The 17,419-nt window shown below is 38.4% G+C and overlaps 2 protein-coding genes and 1 non-coding gene across 3 annotated transcripts; all 3 read right to left on the bottom strand.

Moving 5' to 3' along the window:
• Nucleotides 1-1,111: 1,111 nt before the first annotated feature.
• LOC149013936 (protein ZW2-like) lies at nt 1,112-1,807 on the bottom strand. The gene has a single exon (XM_089157761.1). The coding sequence runs from the start codon at nt 1,805-1,807 to the stop codon at nt 1,112-1,114; it is 696 nt and encodes a 231-aa protein (XP_089013887.1).
• Nucleotides 1,808-5,827: 4,020 nt separating this feature from the next.
• On the bottom strand, nt 5,828-5,900 carry TRNAK-CUU (transfer RNA lysine (anticodon CUU)). Its single transcript has one exon. It is a non-coding gene; the product is annotated as a tRNA-Lys (tRNA).
• Nucleotides 5,901-6,648: 748 nt separating this feature from the next.
• Nucleotides 6,649-17,381, bottom strand: LOC149013938 (methylsterol monooxygenase 1-2-like). The gene is made up of 5 exons (XM_089158945.1): nt 16,818-17,381; nt 16,384-16,706; nt 7,737-7,884; nt 7,610-7,642; nt 6,649-7,028 (listed from the first exon to the last, which is right to left on the bottom strand). The coding sequence occupies exons 1-5, from the start codon at nt 17,145-17,147 to the stop codon at nt 6,978-6,980; spliced, it is 885 nt and encodes a 294-aa protein (XP_089015071.1). The 5' UTR covers nt 17,148-17,381; the 3' UTR covers nt 6,649-6,977.
• Nucleotides 17,382-17,419: the final 38 nt, after the last annotated feature.

The following is a 17,419-nucleotide window of genomic DNA, read 5'->3' on the forward strand; positions in this document are numbered from 1 at the left end:
TTAAATAACCACGCAATATTTTTTTAATACTTGGGTGTTTTACACCTCCAATTGATCCCTAGGTTTGCTATAACCTTAACCAACATGTGGAGGGCTCTTACCTCGCTTATGGCATTAATTTGAGCTACCAAGTGCTCCAGTTGAATGTAGCATACTAGTCCCATCACTCAACACTAAATTATACACAAATGAACCATGAGTCCAACATGTCTTTCTCAAAATATTCATGATTCATCAGAAGTATACAAATCTAGATTGAAATTAAGGAAGAGAATGTATTTTACCTTAGAGAACTTGAGGGATGCATGGTATAATAATAAGCACATGCAACCTCATTCTTTTTATTCCTCACATTTCTTACTTTTTTTCCCCAAGCATCACCACCTCTCCACTCAACATGCATGACAAGGCGGTAAGTGGGATAATTCCACCCATAAATACTAAATCTTCTACCCCTTATCCCCCAAATCCCCTTTCGCAGCCCACCTGCAAGTAAGTAAAGAAATGGTAGAGTTTCAGTCTTGTGCATTAACCATCCTGAGAGACTCAAGACTGTTGATACGAGATTTCGATTTCAACCGTTGATTGTTTAACGAATCTTAATCAAATATTGATCTGATGATCTCTCAAATCTCATGTGCAGAATTGAAGCGAAGGCCGCAAAGAATGAAATCCCCAGAGAATCAAGATTCTTGGAGTTGCACGGTTTTTGATTGATTCAGACCCCTTTTCGATTTTTTAAAATTTTGGTTAGCTTTTACTTTTCCTGTAAATATTAATATTTGACCCCTCATTGAAAACAGTTTTTAACCATAAGGAAAGTATTTCTCTGAAATTGCACTTATCGAAATCTCAGTCACCTTGGTTTACTGTTTACACTGCAGGTGCCGAGCATTAAGTAGCCAGCACCGACGCAAAATCAAAGCAACGAAAGGGTATCTGTTATACAGAAGATAAAATAAACTATTTTCGGAAGAGAAACGAAAAGATTCAAAAGTTCATAGAACTTCTGGAAACTACAAACGTCTGTCAAGTTGATTTCTCCGGCAAAACAGTACTTTATTCCGCTACAACCTTATTTAGTAGTTCTCTTTGTTTGAGGAATTAACACTCAGTGGATTAGCCCAAGCCTCTCAGCTTCTTTCTCTCGTCCCACCGTACGAACAGTAAGCTGGAACTTAGCAGCAGCAGCTAAGAATCTCACACTCTGAAGTGGGTTTAGTAATTCAGTAGCTTTTCTCGCAGTTGCAAGCCTCAGAAGGTCAGCATTCTCCACCAAAATCTTCATCGACGAACTCAGTGTTTCAAGAATCACCTCTGCTTGACCCCACTCCCCATCTACTGGCTTCCTTCCCCTACTAATCAGCTGCAAAAGTGGCGGCGCCGCCACCGATTCCTGTACGCGAGCCAACTCGTCCGAGAGTTGCTTCTCCTGCGTCTTTGTCTCCGCCCTCAGCATTTCCAGCTGCTGTACTTGCCCCAGGGACAAGTCCTTGACCGACTTTTCAACGAGTAGAATCAGGATTCCGGGTTTGAACCCGGCCATCCAATGGAATGTGCGCTCGAAAGGAGTGAACCAGGTGGGTGAGAAGAGTAGAAACACGTCAGCGTTGGCCACTTTGATCTTCTCTTCGAAGTAGTGTTGGTAGTGAGACAGAACTCGTGATACGAGCTGTCTCAGCTCATCTTCTCGAGGGCTGTTTTGAGCAGAGAGAAGTTCGTCGAGGTACTGCTCGAGACGCACGAGCCACCCTTCGTAGAAGCTCTGGAAGCAGCTTTCAATGTCGGCATTATTGTGGAAATCCATGCTTCTTTGACGAGAGGGAGACCGAGAAGAATAGATTTAACTGAGTATATTTATATAGGAAATTAACCGCCAAATCCCAAGTTTGCTTTGTGGGTTGGCTTTGAATATATTTGAATTAATTTTGGTAGTTTGTTTGCTTAATGGGTAAGAGTTCTCTGCCATGCATGGCAGACCGATGAGTTTTGAATCAGAAAACAGAGCACTCAAAAACAATAGCTGACCACCGCCCTATGGGAGGCGGCGTCTGCCGACAGGCACTCCCTGGCCTTCCTCCATATATATATTTAAAAATCTCCGGTCAAGCAGCTGAGAGGGACGACAGGTGATCATGACTGAGAAGACGACGAAGACAACCAGCACCAAGAAGCCGTCAGCGAGACTTCATCAATTTAGTGTTGTTACTTGTTTTTTACTCTTCCTTCCTGGCTCCTGCTACGTGGAAGGAGCAAGAAGAAGGTGTATCCAGTATCCAGTGAGGTTGGCTATGATTCTCTACAGCTGTCCTCGCTGTTCAGTTACTCTGTTTCTCAATGTCGACGTACGATAGGTTACGACAGTTGCATAATCCGGATCATCACCCCTGACCCGTGCTCCCAAGAGGTTTACCATCACAAATTCGGTGGGATTTACCGGTAAAAAAAATTAAAAAAATTAAAAAAATTCTCCCATCACCCAACCCTTAGGTCCCATGTAATTTATGGTGGTAAAGCTGTCGGGGAGCACAAAGTGCTACTGGATAGGCTACCCCGACGGGTAGCTGATCTAGACTCTGTAGGGGACTACTGGATAGGCTACCCAGTTGCAGTGCATGAGATCAGGGTTTACAATATCTTTATCACATATATGTGGATATGATAAGCATCCATATTTGGATACAAACGATGCGATGTGATACATATTGGGGAAAAATCCATGCGGCACCAAAATTTGACACGTGGCGTATTTTTAATAAACTACTTAGATTAGAAGGCAGGGTTTTAAGTGAAAGTGACCCATCTTATTATCGGTTTTAACAAAAAAAAAAAAAAAACCCATTTTTGAGACCCGGTTCTAAATATGGTTGACTAAGATTTGTTTCCATTTTTCTCCCATCGTTCCAACGTTGTCGACTTCATCTTCTTCCCTCTTGTTCTTCCATGGATCTTGGCTACTCAGATTTTGCAGGTTCTCTTATTTTTTGTTCTTGTTCTTGCTTTTCTTCTTATTTTATTTATTTATTGTTCCTTTTTTATTTTTTAAGTTGCGATCATCAGCCTCCCGTTTCTGTATTTCTGGTCTTGGTCTTGCTGTCCATATTTTTGTTCAAAATCAGTGTTTGAAATTAGGAGGCCATATTATCACTGTATTTCTTCTAATATTTTCTACGGGTTTCATGGATGAGAGGGAATTTAAGCAGGCTATATTTGTAGTCGTTTGTTCGTTGATCCATGGGTTTTTAATTGTTTTCTCAACTCTAAGGGTTAATGAAAAAATTTTAGAGCAAATTGCACTGGCACCCCAAAATGGAAGCTTTAAAACACTGACACCCCACTTTATGTTTAAAAAACACAAACACCCCAATTCAATAAACACACTAGTCCATTCTGTTAGTGAAACTGTTAACCCACTATTATTTTCTTTTAATTCCAAAAATACCCTTACTAAAATCTGAGAAAGAAAAAAAAATCCATCGTTCTTCAACCGATCAGAAATTCTGGCTTCATTCTTCAACCGATTTTGGCTTGGGTTCGATGTTAGAAAGGATGGGGCACTAGCGGATCAGCTGTCGTCGCATCGAACTTGGTTTGGGACATTCGGAGTAGACTCGTTCGAGAGCTTCAACCTGCTCGGCGGTATAACGGACATATTTTCAGTTATCGAGATGTTTATTGATGCTACCACTGCTGCTCTCCCTGTGCTGTACCATAGCCATGGCCATTTTTTTCCTGAATTCCAACCCAATATTCAGAAGAAAGAGACAAGAAGTAGAAGCTCTTGACCCTCTTTTTCCAGATGTTTTACGTAAGATCCCCTCGTGAATACCGTCCGTCCCTGGGCAAAAACCGCCGTTTGATTTTAGAGACGAAGCCTTTAACTAGCACCGCAATTACCAAATTAAAACCAAAAAGCTCGAACTGCTTTTCTTGGACACAACCTTTCTTTCTCTGTTGAAGAGGATTCCTGCCACTTAGCGTTTCCTGAAACTTCCTGATCTTGGAACTTCAAAACAAAAGCATAGCATTCCTCCTTTAATCAGCAAGAAAACCGAAACTGCTCACTTTTCTCATTTATAATGTTGAAAACAAGAAGAATATTTGCTTTATGGTACTGCTACTTCGACTTCACGATGTTAGAGGTAAGCCTCAACAAAAACTAAAACTTTGCTCTTGATTTCAAACCTACAACATCAAAGATCAAAAGAATACTCCCAGAGTTCTTCAATCACAGCAACATTACAAGAGCAAAACCCTCCATCTTCCTCGCTCCCGTCGAGAATCAAACTTTGATCGGTTGAAGAACGATGGTTATTTTTTCTCCCAGATTTTAGTAAGGGTATTTTTGGAATTAAAAGAAACTAATAGTGGGTTAACAGTTTCACTAACAGATTGGACTAGTGTGTTTATTGAATTGGGGTGTTTGTGTTTTTTAAACATAAAGTGGGGTGTCAGTTCTTTAAAGCCTTCATTTTGGGGTGCCAGTGCAATTTGCTCAAACATAAACCATGATGAGACTTATGTTTGATAATTTTGCTTCCACTGATACTATTCAAGATTCATTTAGTATTCCTTCTTGGACTTTGGAACTTTATTTATTTAAATTAAATATTGAATTTCTCTTTTTGCTCTTGATTATGGGATGCGCTGTCTTATTTATTGTTGATAGTGTGATTTTGGATCTTGTGGCTATAGATCACACCCACGAGTTGTTGGGACAAGTCCGATAACGTCGGGTGGGGTGTGACATTTGGAAATACCATTAGCTATGTTGTGTATATATATCATTTTCATGATTGAACTCTTATTGTAATTTAATGTTTCTGTGACACAATTCTTGCCATAGTGTGTATGTCTTAGGGATAGTTTCACTTATTGAGCTAAATGCTCATTAAAGTTTATTATTGTTCCAAACACAAGTACAAAGAAAAGGATAGAAGAGGTTGCCAGCACAAGTAAGAATGAATGATTTCTAGTGTACTGTAAACTAAAGTTTTAATGCCAACAGTGTCATCTAACATGTGTTTGTGGGGATTTTATGTTATGTGATAGATACACGATCCTTGACTACAAATATGTATGGTTTGTTATTAAAGATCTTTTGATCTGATGAATAAAGAAAAAAGTTTTTATCTATAAACTCCATTAGTGAAAGCTTCTGCATGTTATAAAAAAAAATGTTTGATAAGAAAACAATGGATTATCTACATGTGTTCAGTTAGACTACAATGTCATGGGCCCCACTAGGTCTAGAAAACTAGGGCATGACATGATGCCTCTAGAAGAGACATATGTTTCAAATATTTGACAAACATCACTTGAGATCGATTGATAAAACCTTTTTGCTTTGGTGTTTTGCCTCAAGGTTGGATTGGAGCAAAATTATTTTTTTGAAACTTTATGGGCTATGCTGGTGGGATAACCTCCTAGATCCCTGAATTTAGTAATAGTATTTGAGAGTCTAAATCATCTCCCTATCCGGGGAGAAGATCCCTGACGGTTTCCCACGAAGGGTGGACACAATAAATATACAAAATCATAAGTAAAGATTTCAGGGACCCCATATAAGCCCACCCCCACTATGTGGTCAAACCGAAGGACATAGCTCCTAACGAGATGCGACCAGGTTCGCATTTGAAGTGCTAAAATTGTTCCAACAAATTAACAACATTATGGCATTGTCAAATCATGTAACAATGATGTACCAAGTTGGGTGCGCATTAACCATCAAGCTACACATTTCGGACCATCATATTGAAATTCCACGTATCCAAAATTAATCAAAAACTGTATAAAAAGCTCAATATTTTTGATAACAAAACAATTTCGCCCACCGTGGGGCTCGAACCCACGACCACAAGGTTAAGAGCCTTGCGCTCTACCAACTGAGCTAGACGGGCAATTGATTAATTATTACTTAATAAATTATTAGTATAATAATTATTAATTTGAATGGAAATGTTGTCGCATCCCAAACATAAGCGTCCACTTAGGTGCATAATCATTCTTCTTTTAAATGTAATTAGTTGTTACAAACTTTCCGTGCATTAAGAATTAGCTGTTGCAATACCTATGCTTTTCAGTGATTTTCCTCGGGTGTTCAATGCAATCTTGGATTCCACAGAATCAATAGAACTTGCTTCTGCCCTAACTTGGGGATGGTTTTTGCTCATAATGCATAAGCTTAAAATCACTCCTACCAGTGTATGCTTTGGGGGAACATAAACTCGGGAAAAGAAAGTGCTTTACAGGATGATGTCCTCAATATCCATAAGCATAAAAACCAGTCATCATCTATGTTGTCGAGGAAAAGAAAGCGCTCCACGGGATTAATGGACGATGCCCTCAATATTCATAAGCATAAAAACCAGTCATCATCCATGTAGTTGGGGAGCATAAACACAGCAAAAAAGTGAGTGCTCCACCCAGAAAAAGGAGAACAGCAAAAGAGAATTGCTCCACGATATGATGCCCACACCTGGTGTGGAGAGAGCACCTTTCAACAACTATTACTCTCTTGTCCCAACTAAAACGGGAAAATCCAAGGACTACCTGTTGCAATGGAATTTCGCTAAACCACAAAGACGAAAAACATAAGCTTCATCAATCGAGACCAAGCTTTACTGAAACCAAGTCATGAACCCAACGAACTTAAAAAGTTTGATTTCAATGACCAATATTACAGAGTTGGAGAACTGAAACAGAATTTAACTCTGAATTACAAAGAGATTGGGTACTGAAACATGATTCAACTCCGAAATTACAAAGAACTTCCCCTACAATTTCATAACAACGAAGTAGCAACGGTTGATCACCAGCCCGCACCACTAAATTATAGATTATTTTTTTTTCCTGGGAAACTCGCTTGGACAATGCTTTGATGTCATCAGATATGGGATGATATGCATTTGGAAACTGATGAAAAAGTTTCATACTCCAATGGGAAACAGAATACAGCGGGCACTGAAGCTCCACACCTACTCCAATTTGTATTCTTGTTCACTGTTGTTTCTCCATTTTTCCTTGGACTAATCATGATCAACAATGAATGGTTAGAACAGCATAAGCAATACAATCCTTCATGAAAAAATGTTACAACTTCGAATGCAATATGATGCATCGTTTTGATAGAAACAGTCCTGTCCACCCTCAGACCAAAACTGAGTGAATGTTACACCCACCAAGAGTAAGTTACATCTCCAGTTCACTACTTGCTTTTGAAAAGTTAACCTGGTCGGGTGAATGTCCTAATCAAATAAGTGAAGAATCATCTACACCTCTTTTTGGCCTGTTGCCAAATGGTCATTTTATGAGCCAATCAATCAGCCTATCCAATGAGCCAATCAAACAGCCTTTTCAACAAGGAGATCTTTCAGGAAAAGCACTTTGAATTTAAGGGTCTTCAACTTTCATATATTAATAAAAGAAGGGGTGGCCAGATCTAAAGTACGCAATTGAGAGTATTCTGCTATTTCATTTTTCAGGCATTAGCCCTCTTCAGGACCCTTCAACATGCAACATGGAAAACAATAGGCACATACACACACACACACACACACAAACATAAATGTCAGGCTTAGAAATATGCATAAGGAGGATGCATGTTTACCTGTTCAAGGTGCTTCTTTTTAAACCGGTAGCCCTGGCAAGGAGAAGTTAAAGAAGCATTAATTGCTGACATCACGTGCACTCCAACTTGCAACAAAGACTAAGACTGAAGTTTTTTATCGACTAACCTTATCAGTTCCATAAATGTAGTCACAGTATGTGAACACTGAAGCAAAGTTGCTTTGGCTTTGGCCTCCAACATAGTGATGATAATCATGGTACTCTGCACCTCCATAGAAGGGGATAAACTTTGTGAGACCCCAAGGGAAGTCATACCTGCATTGGGGCCAGCTTAATCACATTCAAATCCTCATTTATTTCCTGGTGAAAATCAAGATGACATAAAGCATAAATTTTGAAAAAGAAAAAAAAAATAGAGGCAGGTAAAAGGCAAGTTAGAATAAGTCTTGACCACCAAAATGTTTTCAAGGTGTGGATGCTTCTGGTGTATATTCTCATATCCAATCTTTTAAAACCAGATATGATTTCACACTAAGAGACAAGTCCTGAAAAACCTGACCTTGAAAAAGAACCAGAAAGGTCAGTTCAATCCTGTACAACTGTCCACCTAGGATGATGGCAACAAATACGGTACACATGTATTTCTTAACTTTGTTCATGGATAACTATTCATAGCAATCACATCTTTGTTTTGGAAAAGAACTAATTGTAATTGATAACAGTAATTATCACAATGATTGTTTCACACTTTCATGGAAGTGTGTAGTGCAATATTAATGTCCTAAGAGGAGTTGAAATTTTCAAAATTTTGAAACCAAGAAATAATCCATTAACAAAGAGCTACTTAAATATTCATTAGTCAATGGGCTGGCTAGCATATCCATCTCATAGGACTCTAAAGAAAAAAGACAGGGAACTGATATCATGGGAATTGAAGCAAAGGTGAGAGGATGCTGCATCTCATGCCTTTCTGAAAATATACTACAGTCAAAACAACCTTGAACATATTACATAAAAATGTATGATACAATCATGCAAGGCATCCTTTTGATCCAGCAACTGGTCCATCAAAGAAGGCCCAGCCTAAGTCCAATACCCAACCCAAGCTCAACACCAATCCAGATCTGTCAAGCCTGGACTCACTAAGTTCCATCCCAGCTGGCTATATAATGGACTTCTAGGAGCAGTCAAATTCTGGTATAAGGATAGTAATTTCTTTTGTGTCTTTTATATTCCTACAACCACCACCTTAACCTTATCCCAACTAGATGGGGTTGGCTACATGGATCCAAATAAAAGAAAAGGAAATAAGCCATGATGATAATAGTAAGAAGAGAAGTAAAAGGGAAAAAAAATAGGAAAAGGAGAGATGATAAAGTAGTAGTCTCAGTTTGCATCTTAGGAACATCTCCTTATAGTGGGTTGATTACGGGATCCATGTCCTCCAAACAACTCTATCTGCAGTATTTTATATTCCCAGCTGGTATTAAATATTGTCCATCATTCAGTCTTGCTTTTTAGTGCCTAAGTTTGAGAACAGTTTTTCATTTGTCAAGGTTAGTCTCTAGCCTAGGACTTATTTCCTGTGAATGGGGTTCGGTTTCTAAGTTGGGAGTTCCATCTAGCTCTGTAATTCCAACTAACTTTACGTCAAATACACATATTCAAGAGGCTGTAATGGGGGACAGAATAGAGAGAAGAAGATTAAAAAAAGAATTCGGGGAAAGAAGCGGAAATCTGAGAAGAACTAGACTTGAAGAAGGGGAGAGGGAAAAGAACACTCATAAGAAGAAGAACGAGAAGAGGAGAGAGACAAGGGCTGCAAATGCAAAACACTAAAACTTCAATTCATTTTTTCTATCACATCCTCAATAAGCTGATTACAAAGTGTTTAAATAATAAAAGAGACATTCTTCAATACGAAAACAATAGTAGGACTCTTAGTAATTTAAAACTATATGTTAAAAAAAACTAAAAAAAAAAAACTGATCTTACTAGGACTCTTAGACATTTAAAACTAACTAAAAAAACTGATCCTAAATATCCTGCCTGAATTAAAAATCTAATTACATAATTATCCCATTAAATAAATAACAAAATCCTAAATTATCTCTAAAACTTTCACGAAAACAGTTCCTATTTAATCTCCTTGCAGGCTGGACTTGAGGCCCACCAAATTTGAATTTATCTCCTTGCAAGCTTAACTTAGGGCCCACCAAATATGAAAACTATCTTCCAGGTTACTGTTCACGTTACTGTAGCATGAACAGTAACTTCTGGTTGTGCTACATCAGCTTCTCCCTCTCTTAAATTATTTATATATATATATATATATATATATATATATATATATATATATATATATATATATATATATAAAACTCGTCCTCAAAATCTGCTTTACTCATTCTACATCCACAAAACAAGCTTTGATGGATTGCTGCAACATTGTTTAGAATCATTGATAAAAGAAACTAGGGGAAAGGGAAGAAAGGAGGGAGAGTAGAATTATCTCAAGGAGGAGAAGAAAAGCAGGGAAAAGAGACAAGAAGGTTGAACAGACCACGAGATAAAGAAGAGATTTACCCAAGTTTGGGCTCTGATACCAATTAATGGGGGACAAAATAGAGAGAAGAATGTCAAAAAAGATAGCGAAACGAAGGGAAAATCTGAGAAGAACTAGAGAACACTCATAAGAAGAAGAATGAGAAGAGGAGACAGAGAGGGGCTGCAAATGCACAAAGCTAAAGCTTCAATTCATTTTTTCTATTCCATCCTCGATAAGTTGATTACAAGTGTTTAAATAATAAAAGAGACATTCTTCAATACGAAAACAACTATTGTAAGACTCTTAGTAATTTAAAACTAGCAAAAAAACTGATCGTACTAGGACTCTTAGGAATTTAAAACTAACTAAAAAACTGATCCTAGATATCCTACCTGAATTAAAAATCTAACTACATAATTATCCCAATAAATAAAAACAAAATCCTAAGTTATCTCTAAAACTCCCACAAAAACAGTTCCTATTTTATCCCCACCAAATTTGAATTTGTCTCCTCGCAAGCTCGACTTGGGACCCACCAAATATGAAAATCATCTTCTAGGTAACTTCTGGTTGTGCTGCATCAGGCTGTTTAGGACTTTAGTCTCCCCTAAATTAAGGCTCTTCTAAGCATCCAAGAATTTTATTTTACCTTTTTTTTTTTTTTTTTTTTTGGGGGGGGGGGGGGGGGGGGGGGAATACTCTCTTGTGAAAATCTTCAAGTGGGCTTAGGTGGATTTACAACAGCAGGATGAAGCTGAGACTCCTATCATGAACTCAGTGGGACTCTGACAGCGGACAACAAGTGGGACTCTTTGCTGCACCTATCTAACTTCAATCCTCACCACAACATCTTACAATCCAAATTCTCCAACATCTACAAAACATTTTCAGGTCTGCCCATAATCTGGTTCTTTGTTCTCCACCAGATGGATCATAGTAGTTTTGAGTCCTTTGACAACTTGTCTTTGCATTAATGTAGGTTATTGATTAAAAGAAGAAAAAAAAGGTGGGAATCCGTCACTTTGCTGTATTTCAATCACTGGGACTAGAGACTTAAGAAAAGTAGGATATCCATTATAGCTACTGTTGATTATAGAATCGAGGTGTAAACTCCCATTATGATTAAGTGATTCCACCATTATTTAGAGTTCAAACTCTTTCTCCAGGTTGGAGGGAATTGGAGTTGCAAGATAAGGATGAGACTCCAAGTTCACTAATAGGGCTTTGAAGAGCAGAAATGATGAAGAACTGGCCTATAGCATATGTCCCAATTTTGGTAAATAATATGTAATATTAAAGACATTAAGTTTAGTGGCTGCAGCCATCCAACGCTCCAACAATGGTTTAATCATATAGCAGATGAATATGCCCTAGACTATCAGAAGAACTTGGTGGTAATAGATACAGCCCCAAACTTTGTAATTGCTGTCTTAACTAATATAATATAAAGTTTAGTTAGCACAAAAAAAAAACTCAGAATTTCTGGTAGTTATATACCTGCAGATTGATATTTGGGTCCTAAGCAGGTCAGACATTGAAACAAACTCATAACCTAAGACTTCAAGAGTTGGTTATCAGAAGAAGTTTAAGAAAAAAGATACTTTTAGAGGACTGAGTTTCCAATCACACATGGACCATGGTGACAGAAGAATTCCCTCACCAGGGCAACGGTATCATTAGATGGCCACAGGGGAGGGTAGTTTTGACTTTATCAGTAGGGAATTGTATAATACTGAGCTTCGTCAAGTCCAATAACGAGATCAACATCCATGGTCAAGGAATTCTTCCTTCCTTATGGACGAAGGAAAAGTTTTGCTCATTATTTTATTCCAAACTCCAAAGTGATGTACACCCCCAATAATTTGCTTGAAATTAGTACGTAGTTCCAGACAAAGACTACAACCAAAAAGTTGATAGGTGGACATTCTTAACTAGAACTGAATATGCTATGGGTAAGAATGAATCACAGGCATTTGATAATCCAGTATCTCTTAAGGGACATACACAACATTAGCCCTTCGGGGGTACTTATATTTAGAACAAAATGTCCACCACTACAGCAGTGGTCTGGAATCAAGGAGCAGAGGGATTTATCAATTTCAAATCTAGATAGAAATGAAGATCCCCACTGCAGTGGTGGTCAGGAATCAAGAAGCAGAAGGATTTATCAATTTCAAATATAAATAAAAATAACTCTTCCTATCCTTGATTTTGTTGTGGCCGGGAATGATTATGAGAAAGCAATAACCCTTCTGCAATTGATGCAGTACACTAATGAAAGATCCATAGCTGAAATTAGGATGGCAGATAAAATAATTAAGAATTGCCCCCCCCCCCCCCCCCCCAAAAAAAAAAAAACACCAATTAGGGGTAGCACCAGTAGATGAAAAAACCAAGCCACTGGCTTGAGTTGGTTACATGAACTAGATCATCAACAGAATGCAGACATGGTTGGCATAGGGAACCAAAATACCACAAAATTGTGGAAACTGGGGCCTGAAGGGAATTACTGGGGATTGTATGTAATTGCAAAAGGTTACTTTGAAACAGAGAAGAAGAAAAGGTATTACATATCAGTGATTTAGCATAGATTAGAATTTCTAATTAATCACACTTCCAAGTTGCAAGTACCAGAAGCAGAGAAGGATAACAGAAAGAAATTCATGAACAGGATGCTAAGCATACTTGAACTTTTGTGTCCTGTTTAAAATTTAATAACCAAATTTCAGAGGGATCACCCTTTAGATGTTGAAGACATCCATAATTGACAAGCTGATAATTGTCAACAACTGCGATAGGCCCATAGCACAACACTCCATCATCATCATAAGCTTAAGTGGCTAAATATCGGCTACTGAACCCTGATTACAGGCTGGCCAAGCATACATGGAATTACACAGGCTGGCTAAGCATACTTGGAATTTTTGAGTCCTGTTTAAACTTTAAAAACCAAATTTCAAAGGGATCACTCTTTAGATGTTGGAAGACATCCATAATTCACAAGCTGATATTTACCATCAACTGCAATAGGCCCATGCACAACACTCCATCATCATCGTCATCAACATCATAGGCCTAAATAAGTGGCTAAATATTGGCAACGGGACCCTGATTACACTTTGACCTAAAACATAGAGATATATTCAAAAATAACTCTTACAGGGTTTTGGCCATAACTGTTTAAATTTGAAGTCAACTCAAATGTAAAATTTTACTCTCCATTTAAAGTTAAATGTTGGCCTTCAAAGGATGCCTAAAAAAAATGGACGAAATAAATAGCCCAAACCTGGAAGGATGTCAAACCCAACTAATGCTACCATTGCTACTACTTTACCTGTAAAATGGGGCCTAATTTCCAGAGAAGCTTCCACATCGGCCACATAAAATATCAACTCCATCCATTATCCCCTTTCTGTATCAGCATTTGATTATTATTCAGGTGCTACTTTCTTTTTAAATACATACCATGCTAAGGTAAGTACAACTAGTCTATCATAACTCTCCATCCAACTTGTAGATAATACAATCCACTCGGCATCAGCTTACAGCCATGTTGGCTGCAACTGAGAAGCAGCTAATTACTCTGCTCCCCAAAGCACACCTTTCTTTTTCAGTCAGTACATGTCAAACATGTTTTCTATCTTCTGACTCCCAAGCTCCACACTTGGTAGAGCAGAACCCCTTTGACACAACCTCATGATCAAGACAATAAAATTGAACCAAGTTCAGATTTTCCACACTTCCATCAGGAAGATTCTCTTTTATTGATTGTAGTAATGCATCTTGTTCAATTACTAGGATAAAAGTTGGCCCATGTGTTCTCTGACAATAGGGTAAAACCACAACCACTTTTTTGGGATCTAAGAAGGCCATGTTTCAAGAATTTGGCACATTGTTTCCTACGGTATGTTTTTGAAGGACGGTCATGATTGCATACAGATGACCTCTTCTCGACATCACAAGAGAAGTCTGATTCAATTCCAGTAAAAATTTGCATTTTTGACTCAGTATTTCAAAGAAAAACTAGGTTTTGCAATGTTATTTGATTCAGGAATCAGTAGTTGAAATTCCATATTTAAATAATTTAAAACCATTCTCCATATTCTTATTTTCTTCCACATATTTCAAATACCCTTACTTTCCCAACAAAAGAGTGATTGCAAGTGTAGAAACTGCCTTCACACATATTTGGCACATTGTTTCCTATACTATGTTTTTGAAGGACAGTCATGATTGCATATGGATGACCTCTACTCGACATCACAAGAGAAGTCTGATCTAATTCCAGTAAAAATTTGCACTTTGATTCAGTATTTCAAAGAAAAACTAGGTTTTGCAATGTTATTTGATTCAGGAATCAGTAGTTGAAATTCCATATTTAAATAAGTTAAAACTATTCTCCATATTCTTCTTTTCTTCCACACATTTCAAATACCCTCATTTTCCCAACTAAAGAGTGATTGCAAGTGTAGAAACTGCCTTAACAAGATTCTCATTGGGATCACCAAACAGCAAGGTTGGCAGAATACACCAGATCATCTAAAAGGAGCCCAACGAATGGATTGACGAAGTTAGACGAAAAACTAATATGATAAAGGTAAGTTCAAAAGTGATAAGAATACAAATTAACATGACGCATGTAAGTTCAAAATGAGAAAGATAATATAAAATAATTTAAAAGTCAATAAAATTTCAATCCAGCAAAGGTGGTGCAACGGATTATGGGATCACAAAGCCTTGTACATGGGATAAGGAAAATTTCCAAGCCGTAGTTAGGAAACAAAACAGATGATAGCCCTCTAGGAGACTACATTATTCATAACTTTGCCATGTGCCCATCCAAATTATAGAAAGTTCCTAAAAGATACCTCTGGGTTAGTTTGGACTCATTTTCTCGACCTTTTCCATCTATAGTGAACCTTAATTAGTTTAGGTATGAGCTTGTGCTCCTCCCAACCAACTAAAAAAGGGTTGTGTTACTACTGTTGTTTGAAAATGAGGTTAATACAACAACAATGCCTTATCCCAACCCGACTAAATGGAGAAAACATAGATCCTTGCTCTTCAATCAGCTCCAATCGAACTCGGACATGAAACAAAGCTTAAGATATGCATGTCTTTGTATCATGCTTCTGCTAGGATCATTTTACGCCTACACAGGCTCTCTTCTCCTCCAATCTGAATCAAATCACTCCCTCATACTGGAACATCTCAAGACATCACTTTCCTTTGTGTTGCATGATATGAGGGGCCAAAAACAGTCTACTAACCAGTGGAACCTGCTTGCTTTGCCTGGTAGTGGTGGATGAGAAAGACATCGCCCTCCACACCTGAACTCCGTGGAGGAGGGAGGAGACCGGAGACAAAGGAAAACAAACATGGTCTGAACACAATCATGCCACCTAAAATGACTCTCATGTAGCTTGTCATGTACTGGAGTAACTCCCAACTCAGCTCTAGTATCCTTTTTCCTAGTTTTGCCACAAATCCATTTTAACGTCCACTAATATGCTACATTTAGTTAATCTATAGGTGATTCTTACCTGGCCCAACATTAAGCAGCACACATCATAGCTGAATGTATGATGAAACATTCTGTTAAGCTTTGGAGTACACCAACCACTACTAATTCAATCTGGAAAACGATGGTCAACTGTTTTTTTTTTTGGGTGGCACAACATAATATGTGATAATGTGGGATAAGGAAAACAGACTCATAGATGATAGTACTCTCGAAAGACTATACTAGAGTTCCCAGCTCGGATATATGCTGACTTTAACTAGGTTCATTCAGGATTACTAAAGGATAACCCTGGGGACCCTTAAAAAGTGGATTTTCAGTATAGATCATGTTATGCTGCAGTTCAGATTGTATTCATGAGTTTTTTTTTTTTTTTTTTTTTGGGGGGGGGGGGGGGGGGGGGGGAAGAAAAACATGAGCAATAGTTAGATGGTTGCCGCATAAGTAAAAATCATGTTATGCGTCTTGAGGGGGGAAGGTTTGTTTTTGACAAAGGTCAGATCGAAATTATTAGAAGTCAAACAAAGATACACAGTTAGTTTCCATGAGAAAATGACTTCAAAAGCATTCTGCTGCTTCGAAGCCCTACCATACACCTCATATCGTCAAGATTAAGTCATTCCAGGAAGGACGAAAAGCCAACCAGTAATCATATTTAGTCATTTGTGCATAACTAATTAATTAGATCACAAGAGCTAAATTCCACCATCCAACTAGAAATAAAGAGAAGAGACAGAAACATTACCCGCTGTGTGTGTCAATCGCCTCGATCTGTCGCAGAGCAATCCACAACCAAAAGGTAATAATATGTCCGGGAACCATTGCCGGGCCAAGAAAAGACGGAATGCCAAGGATCAAAATCTCAGCCCAGTGAGCGTACGGAGCAGCAAAACCAATCGGAGCAGTATACTCGTGGTGAACGCGGTGAATTTTCTCATATCCCCATTTCCCGTGTAGCAACCGATGGATCCAGTAATTCCCATAATCCTCAACAAGAAAATACACCACCAACTGCATTACAATTTCCCAACCCGATGGCAGCGGCAAACCATACGTGATTCCAACAAGCTGCAATAACAAAAACAAATAAAGAAGTAAAGTAAAATGAAAATGGCACCAGATGTGAACGGTTAACTCAGGAACAAGCTCAATTAAGAGACAAAATGACCAATGCAGCACCTTGACAGTGGGGTATGAAACTAGTTGCAGAGGACCAACGACAAGTATAAACATCCGCATGACTTCTTTGTAACATCTCAACACCTCAGGGAAAGTTAGCCTCACTTTGGGCTGAATCTTATACTTTTCGATATTCTTGGGTCGCTTCAGTTCAAGGAATATCAATGGCAGAGGAACCAAAGAGAAGATGCAGAACAAAAATAGAATATTGTGACAGTAGAGGAAGTAATCTGACTTGTTCGCTGAGTAATTGAACCATAGCTTCTCCGCGTATGAGAGCTCTCTCGCCAAGGCTGCTTCCGCTTGTTGTATGCTCTGATACGGCAGCATTGTCGTTACCCTTGATCTCTCAATCCCCTTGCAGTCAAGGAGATCACTGCGACCAATGCGAACAAGAAGATTACATCCACGGGAAGGGAGAACAACAGAAATAGATTTGTTAGGGTTTTGCCAGCGAGAGAGAAGGTGCTAAAGCGCCAATCGGAGGCGGAAACAAAACCGGATAAAAATTTTCTCTAAAAACAGGCAACGTGCCTCGTCACTATTGTAGGACAGCGACGATGACAGTTCAGCCCTTCTGTTTTATGCTATATATAGCATTT

Source organism: Hakea prostrata, chromosome 6 (assembly GCF_041222555.1).
Source record: "Hakea prostrata isolate BN-2017 chromosome 6, UWA_Hpros_2, whole genome shotgun sequence".
NCBI lineage: Eukaryota > Viridiplantae > Streptophyta > Magnoliopsida > Proteales > Proteaceae > Hakea > Hakea prostrata.

Bases quoted from the DNA above. Each gene is read 5' to 3' on its own strand.
- LOC149013936 (XM_089157761.1), bottom strand. From the start codon at position 1,807: ATGGATTTCCACAATAATGCCGACATTGAAAGCTGCTTCCAGAGCTTC.
- LOC149013938 (XM_089158945.1), bottom strand. From the start codon at position 17,147: ATGCTGCCGTATCAGAGCATACAACAAGCGGAAGCAGCCTTGGCGAGA. The intron at 16,707-16,817 runs GTGCTGCATTGG...TTGTTATTGCAG, and splicing joins TTTCATACCCCACTGTCAAG to CTTGTTGGAATCACGTATGG. The intron at 7,885-16,383 runs GTAATGTTTCTG...GCCCCAATGCAG, and splicing joins GCGATTGACACACACAGCGG to GTATGACTTCCCTTGGGGTC.